At 40.5% G+C, this 17,956-nt stretch overlaps 1 protein-coding gene across 1 annotated transcript in view; it reads right to left on the reverse strand.

Annotated features, from left to right (window-relative positions):
* The window catches only part of mboat2a (membrane bound O-acyltransferase domain containing 2a), a 28,562-nt gene extending 14,813 nt beyond the window's left edge, over window positions 1-13,749 (reverse strand). The window contains exon 1 of the mRNA XM_028395676.1: window positions 13,158-13,749. Within this exon, the coding sequence (XP_028251477.1) occupies window positions 13,158-13,241 (84 nt within the window). The 5' untranslated portion in view covers window positions 13,242-13,749. The remainder of the gene's footprint in view (window positions 1-13,157) is intronic.
* Between the last annotated feature and the right edge of the window lie 4,207 nt (window positions 13,750-17,956).

Raw genomic sequence — 17,956 nt, forward strand, 5'->3', positions numbered from 1 at the left:
GAAGAAGCTCAAACAAAAGACTGTTAAGCAGGTTATCTGAGTTTAACCCAAAAACGAACTAAAAACAAACAAAATGTAAGTAAGCCTTTGGCCGACGCGTGTCAGTTTAGCTGCAGAGAGTGTTTCTATGGTGTCTAAAAGCAAACTATGAATAATCTGTTATTGATCAAAGGCAAACAATTCAACCCAGCCAATAAAGATTCGTTTTTATTGACACTGGCTGCTATTTCCATCATTCAACCATGAGTAAAACAATATGGAGGCCTACATTTAATCCAAATCAATCCCTCACTGCAAACTATAATGTCACAAATCTGGTCAATTTAGACCCCACCTTTCCTCTTTTAAATCTAAAGTGCTAAAAATAACATAAAAATGCCCTGGTAATGACAACAAATCACATTCCCTCTACACATGCCTTCATAAGCCTCTTTTTAAAAAAGCAGTGTTTACCCATTCCACAGCTTTGGATGTCATTTCACGCTTTGATTACTTCAAGCTGCTCTCTTGGTGAAAAAAGCCATTGCTGGTTGGTTGAATGAAAAGCTGACTTATGAGCCAGTGCGTCTGCCCACAAGATTTTTTTTTTTTTTTTTTTTTTTTTATTTTGATGACTGACTGGCTGGTTTAGAAAACAGCAAACAGTCCACACTCATTGATGCGGCTCATAGATGTAAATATAGACAGTAATTTTAACAGTTTCAGCAAAGAATCCACAGTAAACCTTTATGTACATGCTTCCACAGTCAAGACAAATACCATACAGCTAAGTGAGTTCAATGATAAACCCGAGACTGAACATGAACTTGAGGAACTGTCTGTAATAGCCAGTAAGACTGTAAATCAGCCCCACCCTCAATATCAACATGCTGCTTTGTGAGGAAGGAATGTAGCGTGGAAGGGAGTGACAGAGGAACTGTTTTGTTCAAGGCAGCAGCACAGTGCTGACTGAGTGAAAAGCTGCAACTGTCACTGATCTATTCCTTAAGGAGCCTGCAGTGATTATACCTTTTAAACTTGCAACTATTTGATTAGCAAGTCTAAACAATTACCAGTGGATATTAGAATATAGCAAGTAACTTGATGAAAAACCTTTAGCATTACCACAAAGTCATTTATTTTGAATGATTGGTCATTTGCAGGAGGTACGGTGGTGTAGTGGTTAGCACTGTCACCTCACAGGTTCGATTCTGACTAGGGCCTTTCTGTGTGGAGTTTGTACGTTCTTCCTGTGCCTGTGTGTGTTTTCTCTGGCTACTCCAGCTGTTCTCCTTCTCTAAATTGCCTGTGGGTGTTAGTGTGAGTGTGAATGGTTGTTTGTCTGTATGTTGCCCTGTGATGGACTGGTGAGGGTGTACCCCGCCTAGATCACCACTAGATAGCTGGGATAGGCTCCAGCCCCCTGTTACCCTGCGCTGCTGGACAAAGTGGGTTTGGATGGATGGATGGACATTTGCTGCATTATGAAGTCAATTATTCCTGATGAAGGAGCCACAATTATGCAGAGCTGACCGTGGCTATAGACACCACTCTAATTATTATTCTTATACAGTCAATTCACCGGCAGGCTCAAAATGATGTTACCTTTTTAGCAATATATAAATATATTGAGAAGACATGCATTTAAAATAAAATGTAAACAATCTGTGTTATCTGTGATAAGATTACCCGAGTCTGCTCTTCAAAGCCCGTCCGCAGTGGTGATTGATGGAAATTTTATTGTCTGCCTGTGAAACATCCTGCTGTTGTATTCTCATGCAGACTTGTAATTAGACCTGTTGATTAATGGCTGGTTTATCAGAGGTCACAGGTGCCCTAAAGCTATATACACCCTCTCACACTATCTCACACACAACACTCAGGTGATTAATGAATTGGGAAATACCTCTACAAGACTATTCTGATATTAATGACTGCAGTATGCACCGGAACATTCACATATAATCAGAAAGCTGAATTTCAGGGCATTTAATTAAAATCCACATTCGTTAATGTGAACTATCCCTTTAAAAGGACTTCTTCTTTCTCTGTGTGGTGTGTTCAGGATATAAATGTTGTGTTTCCATATTATTTATCCTTAGTTATTGATAAAGAAGAATTAGAAAAGAACATCAGCAGTCAAAATAAAATACAAAAACTCCTTTACCTAAGCAACACTTACGTAATAAGTCCACATGCCAGGCGACTTGCTACATTTCACTCACAGATGTGATTTTACACTGAAACAACATCATAGCATCTGAGCCATCGTTTCCAGTCTCCCAGTAGGATCTGTGAGAAATATATACACTACTACAATGCTTCCTGGATGCACATTAAATTAATCCAAGTTATACTTCCTTGGGAACATCAGGTAATCCACTGCATGACAAGAACAATCCAGACTGTAAGAAACTATCATCACAGTTATGAAGTTTGTTAAAAAATGAGGCTAAACGCGTGATCCTTAGCTGTCGCCACTGTTTGGACAGTTGTTTTATTGCATTAACACTTTGGAACAGACAAGCTCCTGCGTCAGGGTACGATGTTTCTTCATTCATAATACATATGTCTTTTCTTCCATTATTGATTCAGTCTGAAGTCAACCTTACCCTGGGGTACTGCCAGTGCTCTTATTGTTCCAGAATGTAAGGCAGTATATCGATGCTGTAGAGCAGTTTGAGATTCAAAAGGAGGCAAAAAAATGCTACTTTTGTATTTCATATTTTTTGTATTGCACTTCAGCAAACCTACTGAAAGATGTTCCAGAGTGGGAAAATAAAGAGCAAATAAGAGTGGAAACAACTTGAGGAAAGGTGAGAAGACAAACGCAGGGTAAACTAGAGGTGTGACTGTGGTTCAATCAATAAATGTACGTATCTACAAGTAAATAACAAAAGCTACAACTTCTGGGAGCCTGCCTCTCTCTCCCCAGAGATAGTATGGCAGAGAATAAAGTTATTCTTTACCTTCTTCTCACCTGTGTTAACAAACCCCAGACAATAATGTCTCAGCAGATCAATCATATATCATTGCACTATGGATCACAGATGCAGGGAGAGAGACAGATGTAGATGTTTTGATGCCAAGCAGGCGCCAGTCAACGCTTAAGGGCAGTATACTCTCAGGCGGTTTCTCCTGGCAGCTGTGGCAGAGCACTCAGCTCGGCTTTAAGAATCTACTTTATAGACTGATGCACACACTGGCAGAGGAGAAAGGAACTGAAAAGGAGGGGGGGGAAGTCATTGTGAATGCAGTGGAAGACAGATAAGCCAGCTTCCTGAAGCTCATTATTGAGTGAGATACAGAGTGAATGTCTGTGGTGCATGTGTAGATGAACGAACACCCTCAAGGCTGAAACACTTCAACTCATTCACACAAGATTGTCTTCACAGTTTTAGTAAAAAGCAAAAAAAAAAAATCACTTTACATGTAACATCTCTCCATCTCACAACGCAACAAAGTAAGAAAGAAAGGAAATGGGATAGCACAGGAATGAACAGATGGATAGCGAGGAATTTTTACCCTGGGAAAAGCTTTTCCTCTTCTAGAAAAATAAGAGCAAGAGATTACAGGCATGCTAGCGGCTCTGTCAGGCTGTTGTTCAGCACAGCTGTGCATTGGCATCTCAGAGTTCAAAATGTTAATCTTAATGTTTGAAAATAAAATTTGTGGCAAAGGTATTTTAATCTGGATCACGGTTGTGTGGCGCTTTTGTGAGCGAGGAAATGTTCATTCAACAGTCAAAAAGGCATCACACACACACGTCACCCCCGAGTGACCTCAACACATTTGAATAACCTGTCTGTGGCACGCTGTGTATGATAAGACGGTTGGAGAATGTTTAGTGCATAAGGTTCCCATGTTGCACAGACACAGATAAGAATCTTCATAAAACTGGCTTGTTGAATCTGACCTGCTCTCTGTAGGTGCAGGACACCTTTCCCACAGGGGAGCTTTTTGCTTGGGTAATGACTTTCATTTGAATGATCTCACACACATACACACACACACACACACAGGGATAATATCACTTTTCACAAATAGTATTCCTCTCACCCCTCCCTGCACACAGTCCACGTTTAGCACCCAGAGCCTAAAATAGTTCCTTTCAGCAGAGAGCAGTATGCTCCTCTATATCTGAGCCTCACCTACTGTGCCCGTGGGCTCCTGTCTGCGCATATAAGTGTGCATTTGTGTGTGTCCAGATAAATTTAGACAGTCATTAGCATAAAATCCTTTTTTTTTCCCCCCTCCATGTCATTAAGTCAATCCCACAACACCGCTCTCCCTGTACAGGCCTATGTGACACTCTGCACAGTCTCATTTTATTTCCATCAGCTGTTGTCTACAATGACTCATGCATATTTGTGCCAGAGCGAAAGGAGGGAGTCAAAGCCTTGAAGCAACTAGTGCCACAGTCTGTAGTCTGCAGAGCATATATGCTACACTACATATATACAGTACTGATCCTCTTTAAAGAGTATTGTGGAGCAAACAGCAGTTGGCAGCAGTTTTATGTTGGGTTAGAGCTGGAAAGAGCACGGATGTCTAATTCCTAAAGGATTAAAAACAGCTGATGATAAGAGTTTTTTTTTTACATGTTAAAAAAAATGTGTGGATGAGGCACAGATGAGAAGGGAGAGCTTGGACAGACTTAGGCAGAATAATGTAGGAAAAGTTTAAAATATTAAACAAGAACATGCTTTTATTTGTGCGGAGAAACAGAATGTTATCCTGCTCCATCCTCCGCATTTCAACCCCATCCTTGGCTAGAGGAAAATGACACACATGCAAACAAACACACACACACACACAGACACAAACTCTGGAGCCAGACAAAGACACAAGCAATGTCATGACTACTTTAGTCTTTGCCAGTAAATGTGGCACAATCGGTCATGGCTCCTAGGGGCTAACTCTGGTGTGTGTGTGTGTGCTCAGTGCAACTACCTCATGCTGACAGTATGGGAACAAATGTCTTCTTGTTCTTTCCACCAATTCAACAAAGCTTTGCCTTATTTTGTGGCACTAGCAATGCCCACACATGCACACACACATACACACAGAAACAAGAAGAACTGAACTGACAAGCTCTTCACCTGAAATCTAAAGCAAACCAAAGCCTAAGGAGAAATTAGTAGTTATGTTGATGTTGGAGCAAAGTGCCCAAAGGAGGCATTTACTGATGCACAGACACGCACAACACAGGAGTGTTGAACCCTGCAGAGTGGTGCTCTCCCCTCTGAGCTGATCTAAAGATCCCAGTCAGGCTCTATGGTCAGGCCAGCTATTAATAGCCAAACAATCAGCTATGCCCCACAAGGCAACCAGCAGGGCTGCCTGGGCCAGAAGAACCATGATGCTAACAATATGTATGTGTGTCTTGAGATGCTTGAACCTGTTCCAAGCAAAATTACAACGTGGCACATCATTCCTGTCTTAAGAAGTCATACGTCATATGGTGCGCAACGGGAAAGTCCAACAACAAAGACCAGTTACTTGCACAAGGTCAGAGCAAGATGCAGTGACCTTGACTGACATTGATTGGAAGCACTCAGGCCTTATGTTGCTAAAAGTGAACACAGCAGTGGCACAAATGGCAGGAAAGAGAAAAGCTTCATACTCCAAGGTTCTCCTCGGACAGCCTTGCAGACTTGTAGTGCCAACAGTGTTGATGTAACTGCATCTTTCTTTAGACAATTTCCTTCTCCTTCTCAATTGCTAACTGAGTTTTGTTGACTTGAACACATCCTTTTTCTATGTCAGGAACTCCTAGCAATCTGCTGCCAGACATATGATTTATACAGTGATGTTACTACAGAGAGAGAAGCAGTAATATTTTTAAGACATAATATGAGGAATATATGCAAATGCTAGGGGAGGCATATTAATAAAATGACTGATGACTCATTAGGCCATAGATTCATTATTGTACTGCTACCTGTTGATTCACATCTCTTCCTTAGCCATCTATAATGTCACTTAATTTGAGAGTGATATTCTGATTTTCATATCAATTCAACAGATCAAATAAGCTGAATTTCACTTACATCAAAGCTGATATGTGGCTTAGTCAACAGTACTTTCTGTTCTGCTGAAGCTATTTATTAACCCCACAATTTATTTATATAATGAACAAAAATACAAAAGAATAGTTACATAACGAACCTTTTTTTATCCTACTGAAATCCAACTAAGTTCGTTGCATAATGTGAATCTAAAATAGAGTTGGCTAGACACATACAGGCAGCTCTTTCACAGTGACTATGGTAGTCACCAACTTTTCTGGTATTTCTGGTTAAGGGAACTGGAACGTTAGCATTGTCTTGAGAGTCCAGAATGTGGATTTGAGCTCCTCTACAATCCACCTTTTTCACCTGTTTTGCATCCTTAGACTACATCATCTTCCTTATGGTGAAAAAAGTAGCTGTGATTATGAGGTGGCCAGCAGCCAATCACATACTGCCTCATTTCAGGAAATGATGAAGTGACTATCAACCCTTCACCAAAAAAAACCCCCAAACAACTGACAATTACCTCAAAACCACCATCTACCAACATAAATACTACACCTCCAGCTGCTGTAAATGCAAGGCATTTGCATTTCTACAATACAACTTTAGTTGTATAATAATAGAGGCTATTTTAGCTGAATGTTGTGCACAAACACCAGGCTGATTCATTCACACAAAGCTGCCAAGGGAGAACAGCCAGTAGTATCTCCACCTCTAACCAAACTTTAATCACCACCCTTGTGTTGTTTGAACAGGGAGCTGCACAGCTGTGTACATGAAACTTATAAAGACAGAGGTCTAGTGGGAGGGTGTGCTGTCATGCATGATCAGTCTTGCTCCTTAAATGTGATTCGAGCTGGTTTCAGCCTCGAACAATGGAAGTACCACAATTTGATATCATCTCAAAGACGCCACGTCTCCTCTTATATTTAGTTTTCTAAAATGCCATGATGGGATGAGGAAAAGTTACTAGAATGTCAGAGATCAAGAGCAGAAATGCCTTTTTTGATGTTCTTACATAAGAATGGAAGCCTGTCAGAACATTTTGTCCCTTGGTCTTAGTGGTGGTCCTTTTCTCTGTGGTTTACACCCAGACACTCCTAAGACAAACATTACACACAAAACAATGACCTTACTAATCCAATACTTTACAATACAAACGTGCTGGGTTCCCACTTGAGGCCTAAATCCTGCTCTCTTCCACCTAAAGGTCAGAGTTACCAGAGCGTTACACAAGGCATTTTGTCTGCTCATTAGCTGAGTGAGGATCTGTGTGAAGGGTGAAATGGACCTAACTAGCCATAAGCAGTAAAGTGCGTTACCTTAATTTAACTTCATGCAATTAAACCTACAAAATGTAATACTAGATTGTGAGTGCAGATGGAATTGGTACGGATTACAGAGAAGGAAAGTATCTTCTCAGCATTGGCATGCTCTACCAAGACAAAAAAAAGCAAAGTTGCTATGATACACCACAGTGTATGCAGAAACTGTGCTACACACAAGAGGAGAGCAGAATTTTATAAAGGCTTGGCAAAACTCTACAGCCAAGTGTTCAAATGCTGTATACAGCAGCAGGCTTTAGAAGGATGGAATAAAAACCCACTTCAACGCTTCAGCATCACTAGTAAATTCGGCACAAAAAGCAGATTCTTCTGAAAAGTTACAAAGAAAGAACTGTAAAAATCTCTATATACATATTTTGCAAATGTTCTGGATAAAACTGCATTTTTACACAAAGTGAATGAAAGCCATTGTTTAAACATTGAATTGAGTGGTATAGCCCTTTAAACACAGATTATATAGCCTCTGTGGTGATCAGGTGATCAGGTTCAAGAGAATCAATGAGAAGGTCCTGAAGGGTGAACACTGTGAATCCATTTAGCATTTAGCAGGTAAACTTTTCAGATGACAGCGCAACTTGTACTTTAAGAACGATCAATAGTCGGACTTAGTATTTATTGGAGCGTAGAGCCACTGAGAAGTGAGGCGACTCAGGCTCAGTAAACGTGACTGTCTGTCTGTTCCTGAGAAGGTGAATCAGCTGACTATACCTCAACTGAGTTACAAGTGCAAAGTCACACTGATAAATATTCATGTGCTCTAATTTATATTGGATTGCCTTCACCCCATCCCGACTGCTGACCAAGCTTACAGTGAATGAAGAAAAGCTGAACAGCTGCACATTACTGTAGAGAAACTATACAGATTCCATCTGAAAGACTAAAACATTTCAAACTGTAACACAACTCAGAAACAGATTAACAACTATCAAAGAAAGACACATTTGAACTGTGTGACCGCACCGTCATGGCCACAGGCAAATCTTCTGAGCTGATACTGGCTTGTTAGCATTCATTTACATCCAGAAGCCTGGCCTGTAATCTGAAGATGATAAGTGATTCCATGAAACTGATGATCTCTGCGCCGACGACGTGCTGCACCGAGCATGCACACATTAAACCGGTGCTTCATGTACGAGAGTTTTCCTTTTGACCTGTTATCTGCTGTACAGTAAGACAGCCCATCTACATGTTAGCAATGCAGACACTGATACAACTGATAACAGGCATTAGAGGGCAATCGCAGCAGAGCAAACACAGGGAAGTAGTATTTTAAATAAATCCACATCCACACACAACTTTTGCAACAGACAAGCATCGTAAAAAAAAAAAACAATCTAACAAGAACTACCTGTTAGTAGTATAGCCTTCCCATATATATTCCCCAGGAAGAATTGCACATGCTTATATTGTTGATGTGCACCATAATAATGGCAGCAGCCGGTAGCACTGCATCACAGAGAGTGAAAGAAATCAATTGGAGGGATAAAACTCCCAAAAGGGCAGCCAATTAAAAACAAAGGGGTAGTGAAGGGACTCTGAAGAGACCCAAGGGCTTGAAATTAAGACCAGCAGGCCGCTGCCAGGGGCTTTGGGGACTCTGTCAGACCTTAGAGGGAAGACAACATGGGATTTTTAAGGCCCCAAACCCAACCATCACTTCAAAATACACTAAAAGGAGGAGTCATACATCCTTTTTTCCTCTCTCAGTGTTACTGTTAGTGTTACTGACTTGTGTCACTGACAGTATGGCAGTGTCAGTGCACACAGTCGCCTCACAGGCATACGGTACAATAGCTTTAATGGGAAAACCAACAGCAACAAAAGAAGGCTTGTTATCATGATAACAGACGTGGCCCTTGACTGTGACAAACTGCAATCCAATATGTCACATAAACAGAAGACTGATTGTACAGCTGGGCCTTTTGTGGCCACAGCACAGTACAGGCTGTACATCCCATTCCTCAAAAGAAGCATCTTCACTGTAGGCAAACAAGCTGCATATTCCTCCACCGAACAACGCCCTACTATTCTTAGATTAAACAAAAACAGCTGTGAAAAATCACATTGTTATTGGTTGTATTATGTGTTAAATTATCAGATGCAAGAGAGAGGAATGCATTTGCTGAAGACAGACAGGAATGCTCTGCTAACACAAAGATTATCAACAGCCATCAGTGGACAAGTTGTCCCAGCTTGATACACCTGCATACAGATGCAGAACTGGATCTCAGAATGTGAGAGTGCCTACATGCCAAAGAAAGATCTCAAAGAAAATCATAAAACTATAATTAATGCCAGCATATTTGTCATTTGTCTACCACAAACAACATGGTACAGGTGAACATTTCCACAGGTTTGTCAGAGACAGGAGGAGGCATGAGGTAAATCTCACTTTAATATTTGTTCTAGAACACTGTGTTCAGGCAGCTGATAAGAAACAGACAATGTGATTTTACAATGGCTCCTTGGATGGCTATTTAAATTTAATATATTTGTAATTAAATCAGATTTTGCACTGCACTTCATTCATTTTGTGGAGAAAGCATCTAGGATTTTACATTTGCAATGTCAAGCTCAAAAACAGTGGATTAAGTTTATATTAAGTCATGCTACTGCTTTTATTGAGCAACAACTTGAAATGACTTATTGTACAGACTATATTTCAAGGTTTATTATAATAAAATTACATTATATAATATATATTACAGTATTTAAATGACTTCCCATGTCATTTAAAGGAAATACATCTTTTAAAAGTAGGCATTCTGGCATGCAGTCATACATTTGCAGATGGAAAACATGATTCATTCAGTTATTTTTTGATTCTGTGTCCCTGAGCTTTTTACATGTACTATAGTAAACCACTAAGACTTGATGCTGGTGAGGCAGTCAGGAGGTTGTGTGAGCTGGTTCCTAAATTTCAGACTGAAATGGGATATTGTGCCATGTGATGCCACGGCTTTCTTGATAGATGCAATACTGAGAAAAAAACCAAACAGTACCTGCAAGCTGTCTAACCAAAACGGATTCACGTGCCTAAAATCAAATAAACATAGTGAGAGGCATCCATATAAGCACCTACATTTACAAACTGAAATGGCAGCTGGACACTGGTGGATAAAGGAAGTCGGCAGCATTAAAGGAACACGTGGGTGTATGAGCTATAGGCAGTGGGTGAATAGCTGACATGGGGTTAAAATGTCAAGGATTTTGTTGATGAGCTCAATACCTTCAAGAACATCACTTCACATCAGCTATGACCTTCAGTCCACAAGGTTTATGGCAAGCAATTCAACCAGATCTAAGGCAGCTCGGGATCAGGATGTGTAATTGTGAGCATAAAAGGAAAAAAAAAAATCACATTTTTAATAGCAGAATCCCCTGAATCACAGTGGGTGAACAGTGTTTGTGTGGGTGCACAAAAATGCAGTAGGAGGTCTTATTCAAAGTAGCATGTTACTGACAGAAGACAGGCTTTGGTTGTGATAGGAGGAAAGAAAGGGAGAGAAGAAGAAAGGAGAAGCACAGCCTCAGTTTAGATTTCACAGCTCCCAATATAGCTCCGACACAGAAGCCCCCCCCCCCTCACCATACCTACATACAGTACAGACAACATATTGCACAGTGGGAATGCCATACTATAACCGTTTCATTAAAATGAAAGTCAATATCCAAGGGCCACACTGATAGTACTGTATCTGAGTGGCTGTATTGATTTCTGTGCTGTTAACAGCAGCCCTGGCACAATAGGGCATCCAGTTGGCAGAAGGCTAACAAACCACACTGTCATAAGGGTGACACCTGTCCAACAAAGCAGTGTAAGCCATGAGAGCCCATTATTATCTGTCCTATTTGTGCAATGCAATTTTCTCTTATAGAGCCAGTGTTTAAAGAAACAGAAAGGAAAAACTACAACACTAAGTTTCAAGAGTCTAAAAAAAAAACTACTTCCATAAAGCACATAACTTGTGACTTCTCATTTCCTGCACAGCAATTTCTAAAATGTCTCTCCATCCACTGTTATGCCACTAAGCTTTGAAGGCCTGAAACAGTCAGGATGTAAACTAAGCTTCTGTGCTTTAACTGTGGCTGCTACTATCTGTGATGTAAAACTGTAAGGCCAAAATCATTCTCCCAAGCGAATGCTTCCAGTGAGCTTGCAGGAGGTGTTGCATACATGCACAATAGATCAGGGTCTACAGGTAAATCTATTCTGTGCTTATGCACACTTACAGAAGACAAGGCGGAGCAATCTCTCTTGTAAATGTTGATGTTTTTATAATCTTTAAAGTTAAATGTGCAGGTTGTCCTTTTGCTTTGCATGTAGTGCTACTAGTGTACTTTTATGTGGGTACATGAATGAATGTTCATGCACTGTATGCTCTGTGTGCACCCTCAGATGACAAAATTTACATAACACAGATCCCAGCTGACCCTTACATACTTGTGGATGCAGAAAGTATGATTCACTAATTGTTAAAATATACATGACAGTACTGATGACAGTAAGAATGTGTTTACAGGTGAATGTGTCCCTGACTTCCTCCACTTTTCTCACCACATTCCATTAAGTGGCAAGAAACCCTTCAGGGTGGAGAAAAACAATGGCCCATTCTAGTCTACACATGTAGGTTAAATGACCCAAAGATGACTGGTAAAGGTTTACTGCTTGAACTAGCAAGTCAGCGATTTTTAGGTACAGCTAACAGACTGAATCATTTACAAACTGGTTTAGGAAGTCACAGAGAAGTGTAAAATGCATGGTCTGTGATGAGAAAACAAATATGCTTCCAGACACACTCATAGAATGTCAGATGTGCACAACATTATGAGCGTGATACTTAAGGAGGAAATAGGCTCATCTGTGCATGACCATGTGCTGACACGATCACAAACAAGTGGCACTGACAACAGAGGGCAAACACAAGAGGAATGCAATCGGAAAATGAGTTTCATCGAATATCACCTGAACAAAGATGGTATCTGTAACTGAATACGGAATAAAACAAGAGTAAAGCTATATTTTGTTGAGGAGTCTGATCCAATCTGAACAGCCACAAACTATTACTGTAAGGTTGGTGTAGATACATGAGCGCTGGTGGGTGTGGTCTGTTTACAGTATGCTTCTTGCAATGAACTCTACATCAGAAACCTATCCCTAAATACTATGATACCAGCAAGCCACACCTACATGGCAGTCACATTTCCCATGCTTCTGTGAAATGTAAAAAGTGTGGATAACAGTTACTACATGTGACATCCACTGTTTTCTCCACAAAATGAAGTGCAGTGCAAATTCTGATTTAATTACAAATACATTAAATTCAAAGAGCCATCTAAGGGGCCATTGTAAAATCAAGATTGTCTGTTTGTTAAAAATTACAGCTACTTGAACACACGGTGTTCTAGGGTTAACTCACAAAGGATATTAAAGTGAAATTTAACTGGTTAATCCAGATTACAGTGTGATCCTTGCTAAAGCCCATTATAGGTTTTGTGAGGGTCCTCGGACCCCAGTGTGGATACCACTGGATCAGACTCTGGGCACAGAAATGCAGACACAAAGGACATTAGCTGTTAGTGCAGCTCGACAGAAGACTAGCTGATGGTGATCACCGTAACACTGTTTTCGTGCATTCATTTTCATAAAATCCGCAACAACAACAACAACAGAAAAAAGAGGCTAAGCTAACCGGCGGTGCATATCAGCAGCAGCTAGCATTTCATCTAACCACATATATTTTATGTCAACAACGACAAATGTTTCAAACACATCTCTACATCGATCAATATTTTCTCCATCCCAAACACATACCTGGTCGAGAGGGAGATTGATAATGTCGCTGATTGGCTGCAACAATGTGGATCCAGTGCATGATGCTGTCGTTTGGGTAGCCATGCTTGGACGGTGTCCGTAAATCCTTTCTCTCTGTCTCCTTCCCCCCTGGTTCACTTCACTACACCCCCCTCAATGATAAAATTCACCGCTGCTGCTGCTGCTGCTGCTGCTGCTGCTGGTGCTGTTGTTGCGACGAGCTGGACGCTTGTCATCCACAGCACACAGAAAACAAAGAGTACAACGCCAAGGCGAGAGAGACACCGTCCGAACACTTTGTCTTTCGTCCTACGTACGCAAGTTCGTATTTTAAGCCCAGAGTGAATAACATCTGGTGTTAAAATTCTACTTTTTAATAAATATATTGTATATTAGCAACCTATTCTGTGCAGGCATACGCTGTAAAATACACTAAAAATCAATCGTTTCTAGAGGTTTTAGCGGATGTTCCTCTTCTGAGCATGCGTAGTTTAAAAACGATATCGTCACTGATTTTCACGTTGAAATTCAGCATATTACTTCCTGTATGCTACCATTAAAATATTTTTATTCGTTTCCTTTGCTAATATTTGCACGCTATCCACAAAGAAGCACACGGTTACTGTGTCGGTAGAGACGGGGGTGAACTATCTTGACAGGAAGGTAGCTTTGACGACAGTAAAAAAAAAAAATAGTGATAGTGTGGGTTTGAGAGATGGCGGCCCGGCCCTCTTTAATAATCATCTATTTCCACCTAATGTGTGGAGAAAGTGAAATCCACCAGCCGCTCCCGCCGCTAAGTGGATGCTGGATTTTGATTTATGGTGATCGAGGCGAGTAGAGATTAAAAGGAAGAGTGTTGCATGCGACCTCCCTCCCCTCCATCCATCCCTCTCACATTTATAGCATTCCACACGTGAAGGGGAAAAGGATGACGTAAGAGGGCCATTTGGTTGGATGCGTTTGAGAAAACATCGAGGCCATGGTTACTACAAACTGTGTCTATGTGCAGCAAGGCCTGATCTGCACTACCTGCAGAAAACTAACTTTATAAACTGGCCACCTGTGCTAAATTGTAGCCACTATCTCTCATGAGGTTGCAATGAATAGGTTATGTGTACACAGACAATGTGTTTTCAGAAATATATAGCTGTGAACAATCTGAACCTGATTTGTAAAAACAAAACAAACAAACAAAAGCAAGGCACATTATAAATTAAAATTGTGTATACCCTCATCAATAAGACAGTTGTTGGTTATTTTAATTATGCAATGTCCTCAGGAACTTCAGAGTCTCATTGTCTATTAGCACCATCTAGTGGTAGACCAGGTTATCAACGAGGAAATGTTTCCGTAATCAAAAGTAAAAACATAAAAATCAAAAGGCCACTGATGCACTGTGGCTAGGTCCAATGTCCCACCAATAGCAGTGCATTTTAACCCTTTGTTGTCTGCCATTGTTCTGAAGAACAAGTTACTAAGAACAGGAAATACTCCATTCGAAATGAAACAACAAAATGAACACTGATTTATCAACACTCTCAATCCAGTTTAAAAAGTTTACAAGTTTAAACGATTTTATTAAATTACACTATCTATCTATCTATCTATCTATCTATCTATCTATCTATCTATCTATCTATCTATCTATCTATCTATCTATCTATCTATCTATCTATCTATCTATCTATCTATCTGCACCTGGTCACAGTGGCCAGTAGAGGGCAGCACTTACCAACAACACCTGCCTTGTACTTTGTACCTCTGTAAAGTTCACATCAATAGTGCAAATTCCAGCAGAGAAAGCTTATAATAATTATACGGAAATAATCTGGCATGTGCTTTTCCTCCAAAAAGAGAATGAGAACACCAGTCTCTTGAGACTTAGCGAGACAGGAAAAAATGCAAATTCATCAAGTATTAATGAGACTTCACATTAAACAAAACATGTGGATATCTCTCACCTATACAGTGGAGCAGCACTTAATCAACTGCTACAGAGACAAGGAGCAAGAATAAAGGGGGAATGAAGAATTAAGAACAGATGCAGTGGAGCAATAAACAGTGAAGACCTTCAGGTGCCCTGGTGGACAGGGCTCCAGTTATATCAGCAGGGGGAGGTAGAGGAAAAATGGAGTAGGGCAGGGAGTTCCACTGTGTAATGCAAGGGAGGAAATATCTGGATCACTAAATGAGTCATAGCAAAAGGAAAAGGAAACTTAAGCCTATGAACTCCATTAATCTGAAAGTACTCCAAAATGTTCTTAATTCTGATTCAATGAATAACAGCTCCACAACCTTTCCACCAATTACAGCCTGGTTTGATGTATTTTGAATAAATAAACATAAGAGTAATGTCCCACCAGTCTTCCAGGTAATTGATTATTGATAGAAATCAATGCATGATCAAGTCACAAAGATACTGGAACTGATGTCGTTTCTAAACTCAATCAACATTTTGTGCACATATGCATGTGAAAGAATGACTCAGCACATTCTGTGTGTGTCTGCCTTTGAGGAAGAGACGTTTTTAATTATTTAACCATCGCTAGTGTATTGTGATTTATTTCTGATGCTGCTGCACATCATATTAAACACAGAAGAATTCCATTAATGTTAAAAAACAGATGTTCAATAAGAAAACAGCTTACATAAGCCAACATTGAGAGCAGAAAGAATACGAACATGACAGACTATCTCTAAATAGACATTTAATCACTTAATAGCAGATTATGATGTATTTATTTATGCCTTCCCTCTGAAAGTTCTTCGATAGCCTGCTGCTCCCCCTGAAACATTCACCATGCACTTCATGTACTTATGTACAGCTTTTATATAAGCACCATTAATCATTTATAACTACAGAGAGAGAGAGAGAGAGAGAGAGTATGACATGGAGACAGGCAGTCAGCTAGAGGGCTTCACTGCATTCACATCACCCCACTAAAGTGTGTTTTTGTTCTTCCTCAATGATGTCCAATTAAACCCACCATCATGAAGGAAGACACAGTTCTGTCTGAGTCTGTAAAAAGAAAGGCATGGCAACCACATCCTCTTCCTGCCTAGTCCCTCCTTACAGACTGATCCTGCACCTATAATGAAGAGAAGAGACGGCGAGAAAGAGCAGGGTGAGACAAAGCCCTCACTAATGTATTTAAAAAAGGATGTAGCAGCTTGTGAATTGCAGTGCTGGAAGTTCCCACTCATTCATAATGAAAGCCATGAAGTGTCTTTGCAGCCAGTCTTCCAAAAAAATACTCCCTATCAGTGTGTGAGTGGCTTTTGTTTACAAACTAAGCAGTTGGGCTGATCTTCAGAAGTCCATAAGCTCCTTATTTAGTCAGTACTTCATGTTTTGCACTCAGAGGATGTGCAGCCTTTCTTTTTTACAGATCAGAAAGGAAGTGTCTTTGTGTTTGGGGGTCAGACCAGAGTCCCACCACATGGACAAGGCTTCTCGAAATAGAAGGTCCACAGGGATGGACATGTGTGTATTTAGCACCACAATCCTCCATGTACCCCCCCCCCCCTCCTCTCTCTACTTTCCATTTTGCCTGCAGACACTATTTATTTGGGAAGCAGAGTGTCGGCTGCTTTAATGGTTCTGCAATCCCAATGGGACTTTGCTGGGAGAACACTACCATCACTTAAAATAGTCCAGTAGTACAACCTGCAGGAAGCACTGAGATGTCACTTGAGTGCGGGATCATATTTTTTTTTTTAACCAATAAACAGGGTTAACCAATCAATGCACTCCTGTTCACAGACACATCCTAGCTATTGTTATACTGGGAGAGGAGAGACTGCTGAGCAAAGACACACACATCCTTTTCCCACATCACCAACACATTTGGAAAGTGTGGAGTCAAATCTGTAACCACCATCTATTTCAGTAGGAGAAATAGAAGCTCTCTCAGCTCATTGTTTTATTCTCTGGCCATATTTAGCTGAAGGGTGGGGCAAACATTCATTTTTCCCTCACTTACAGTCTAATTTTAGTGCCCTATAATGTCACTTCTATTCCCACACACATCCAGCCTAATTATGAAGACAAGAAATATGATTGATATTGTAAAGGTACAGGATAATTCTCAGATGAGGTGTAAAGGTGCCTTATTTATTTTTATTTTAAGAGTTTCTATCAGTGAATGCACATTGTGTGCAATTATTATTTTATATTTAAGATAATTTTGGAGTGTAATTTTCCATGGTAGTACAGCACATCAAAGTTCAGAAGCATTGCACAAACCAATGTCGCATGCAAAGTGGAGGCACAATGGAAGCTTCATGGGTGGGGAGGAGTGGAAGTGAGCACAGCAGATTTTAAGGAGGCCTGTTAAGTTTCACACGTGTTCTTATAATGTTTAGATTTCACTGACATGGATTTTCAGGGATAACTGTCGCTTCAGTCCACTACAACAAAGGTTCGACTGATAACAATGAATCAATAGACCAAGAAGGAAGTGAGTCACAGAGAAGTATTCTGTCTAATCTGATTAAAAGGAATAATGTCATCCATCATGTCAAATGTCTTAGATGTAAAATGTCCCCAACTGGCCTGAGAAACAGTGTCCATCTCCTCCTCACTTTGCTGCCGGTGTCCATATGGCTAACATGCTCTCCGGACAGGAAGACAGATGAACATGACGTCAAGGCTCCACCCAGCATACAGTCTGTCTGATCTCACACAATCATTGACTTACATGGACTGAACTCACTGGCCCGTCCATTAGCATTTCCCTAGAGGATGCTGACGGACGCTCCACATGTTACTGTGTTACACCATGCCATCACATAGC

The sequence above is a fragment of the Parambassis ranga genome, chromosome 22, assembly GCF_900634625.1.
Source record: "Parambassis ranga chromosome 22, fParRan2.1, whole genome shotgun sequence".
In the NCBI taxonomy this organism is placed as follows: domain Eukaryota; kingdom Metazoa; phylum Chordata; class Actinopteri; family Ambassidae; genus Parambassis; species Parambassis ranga.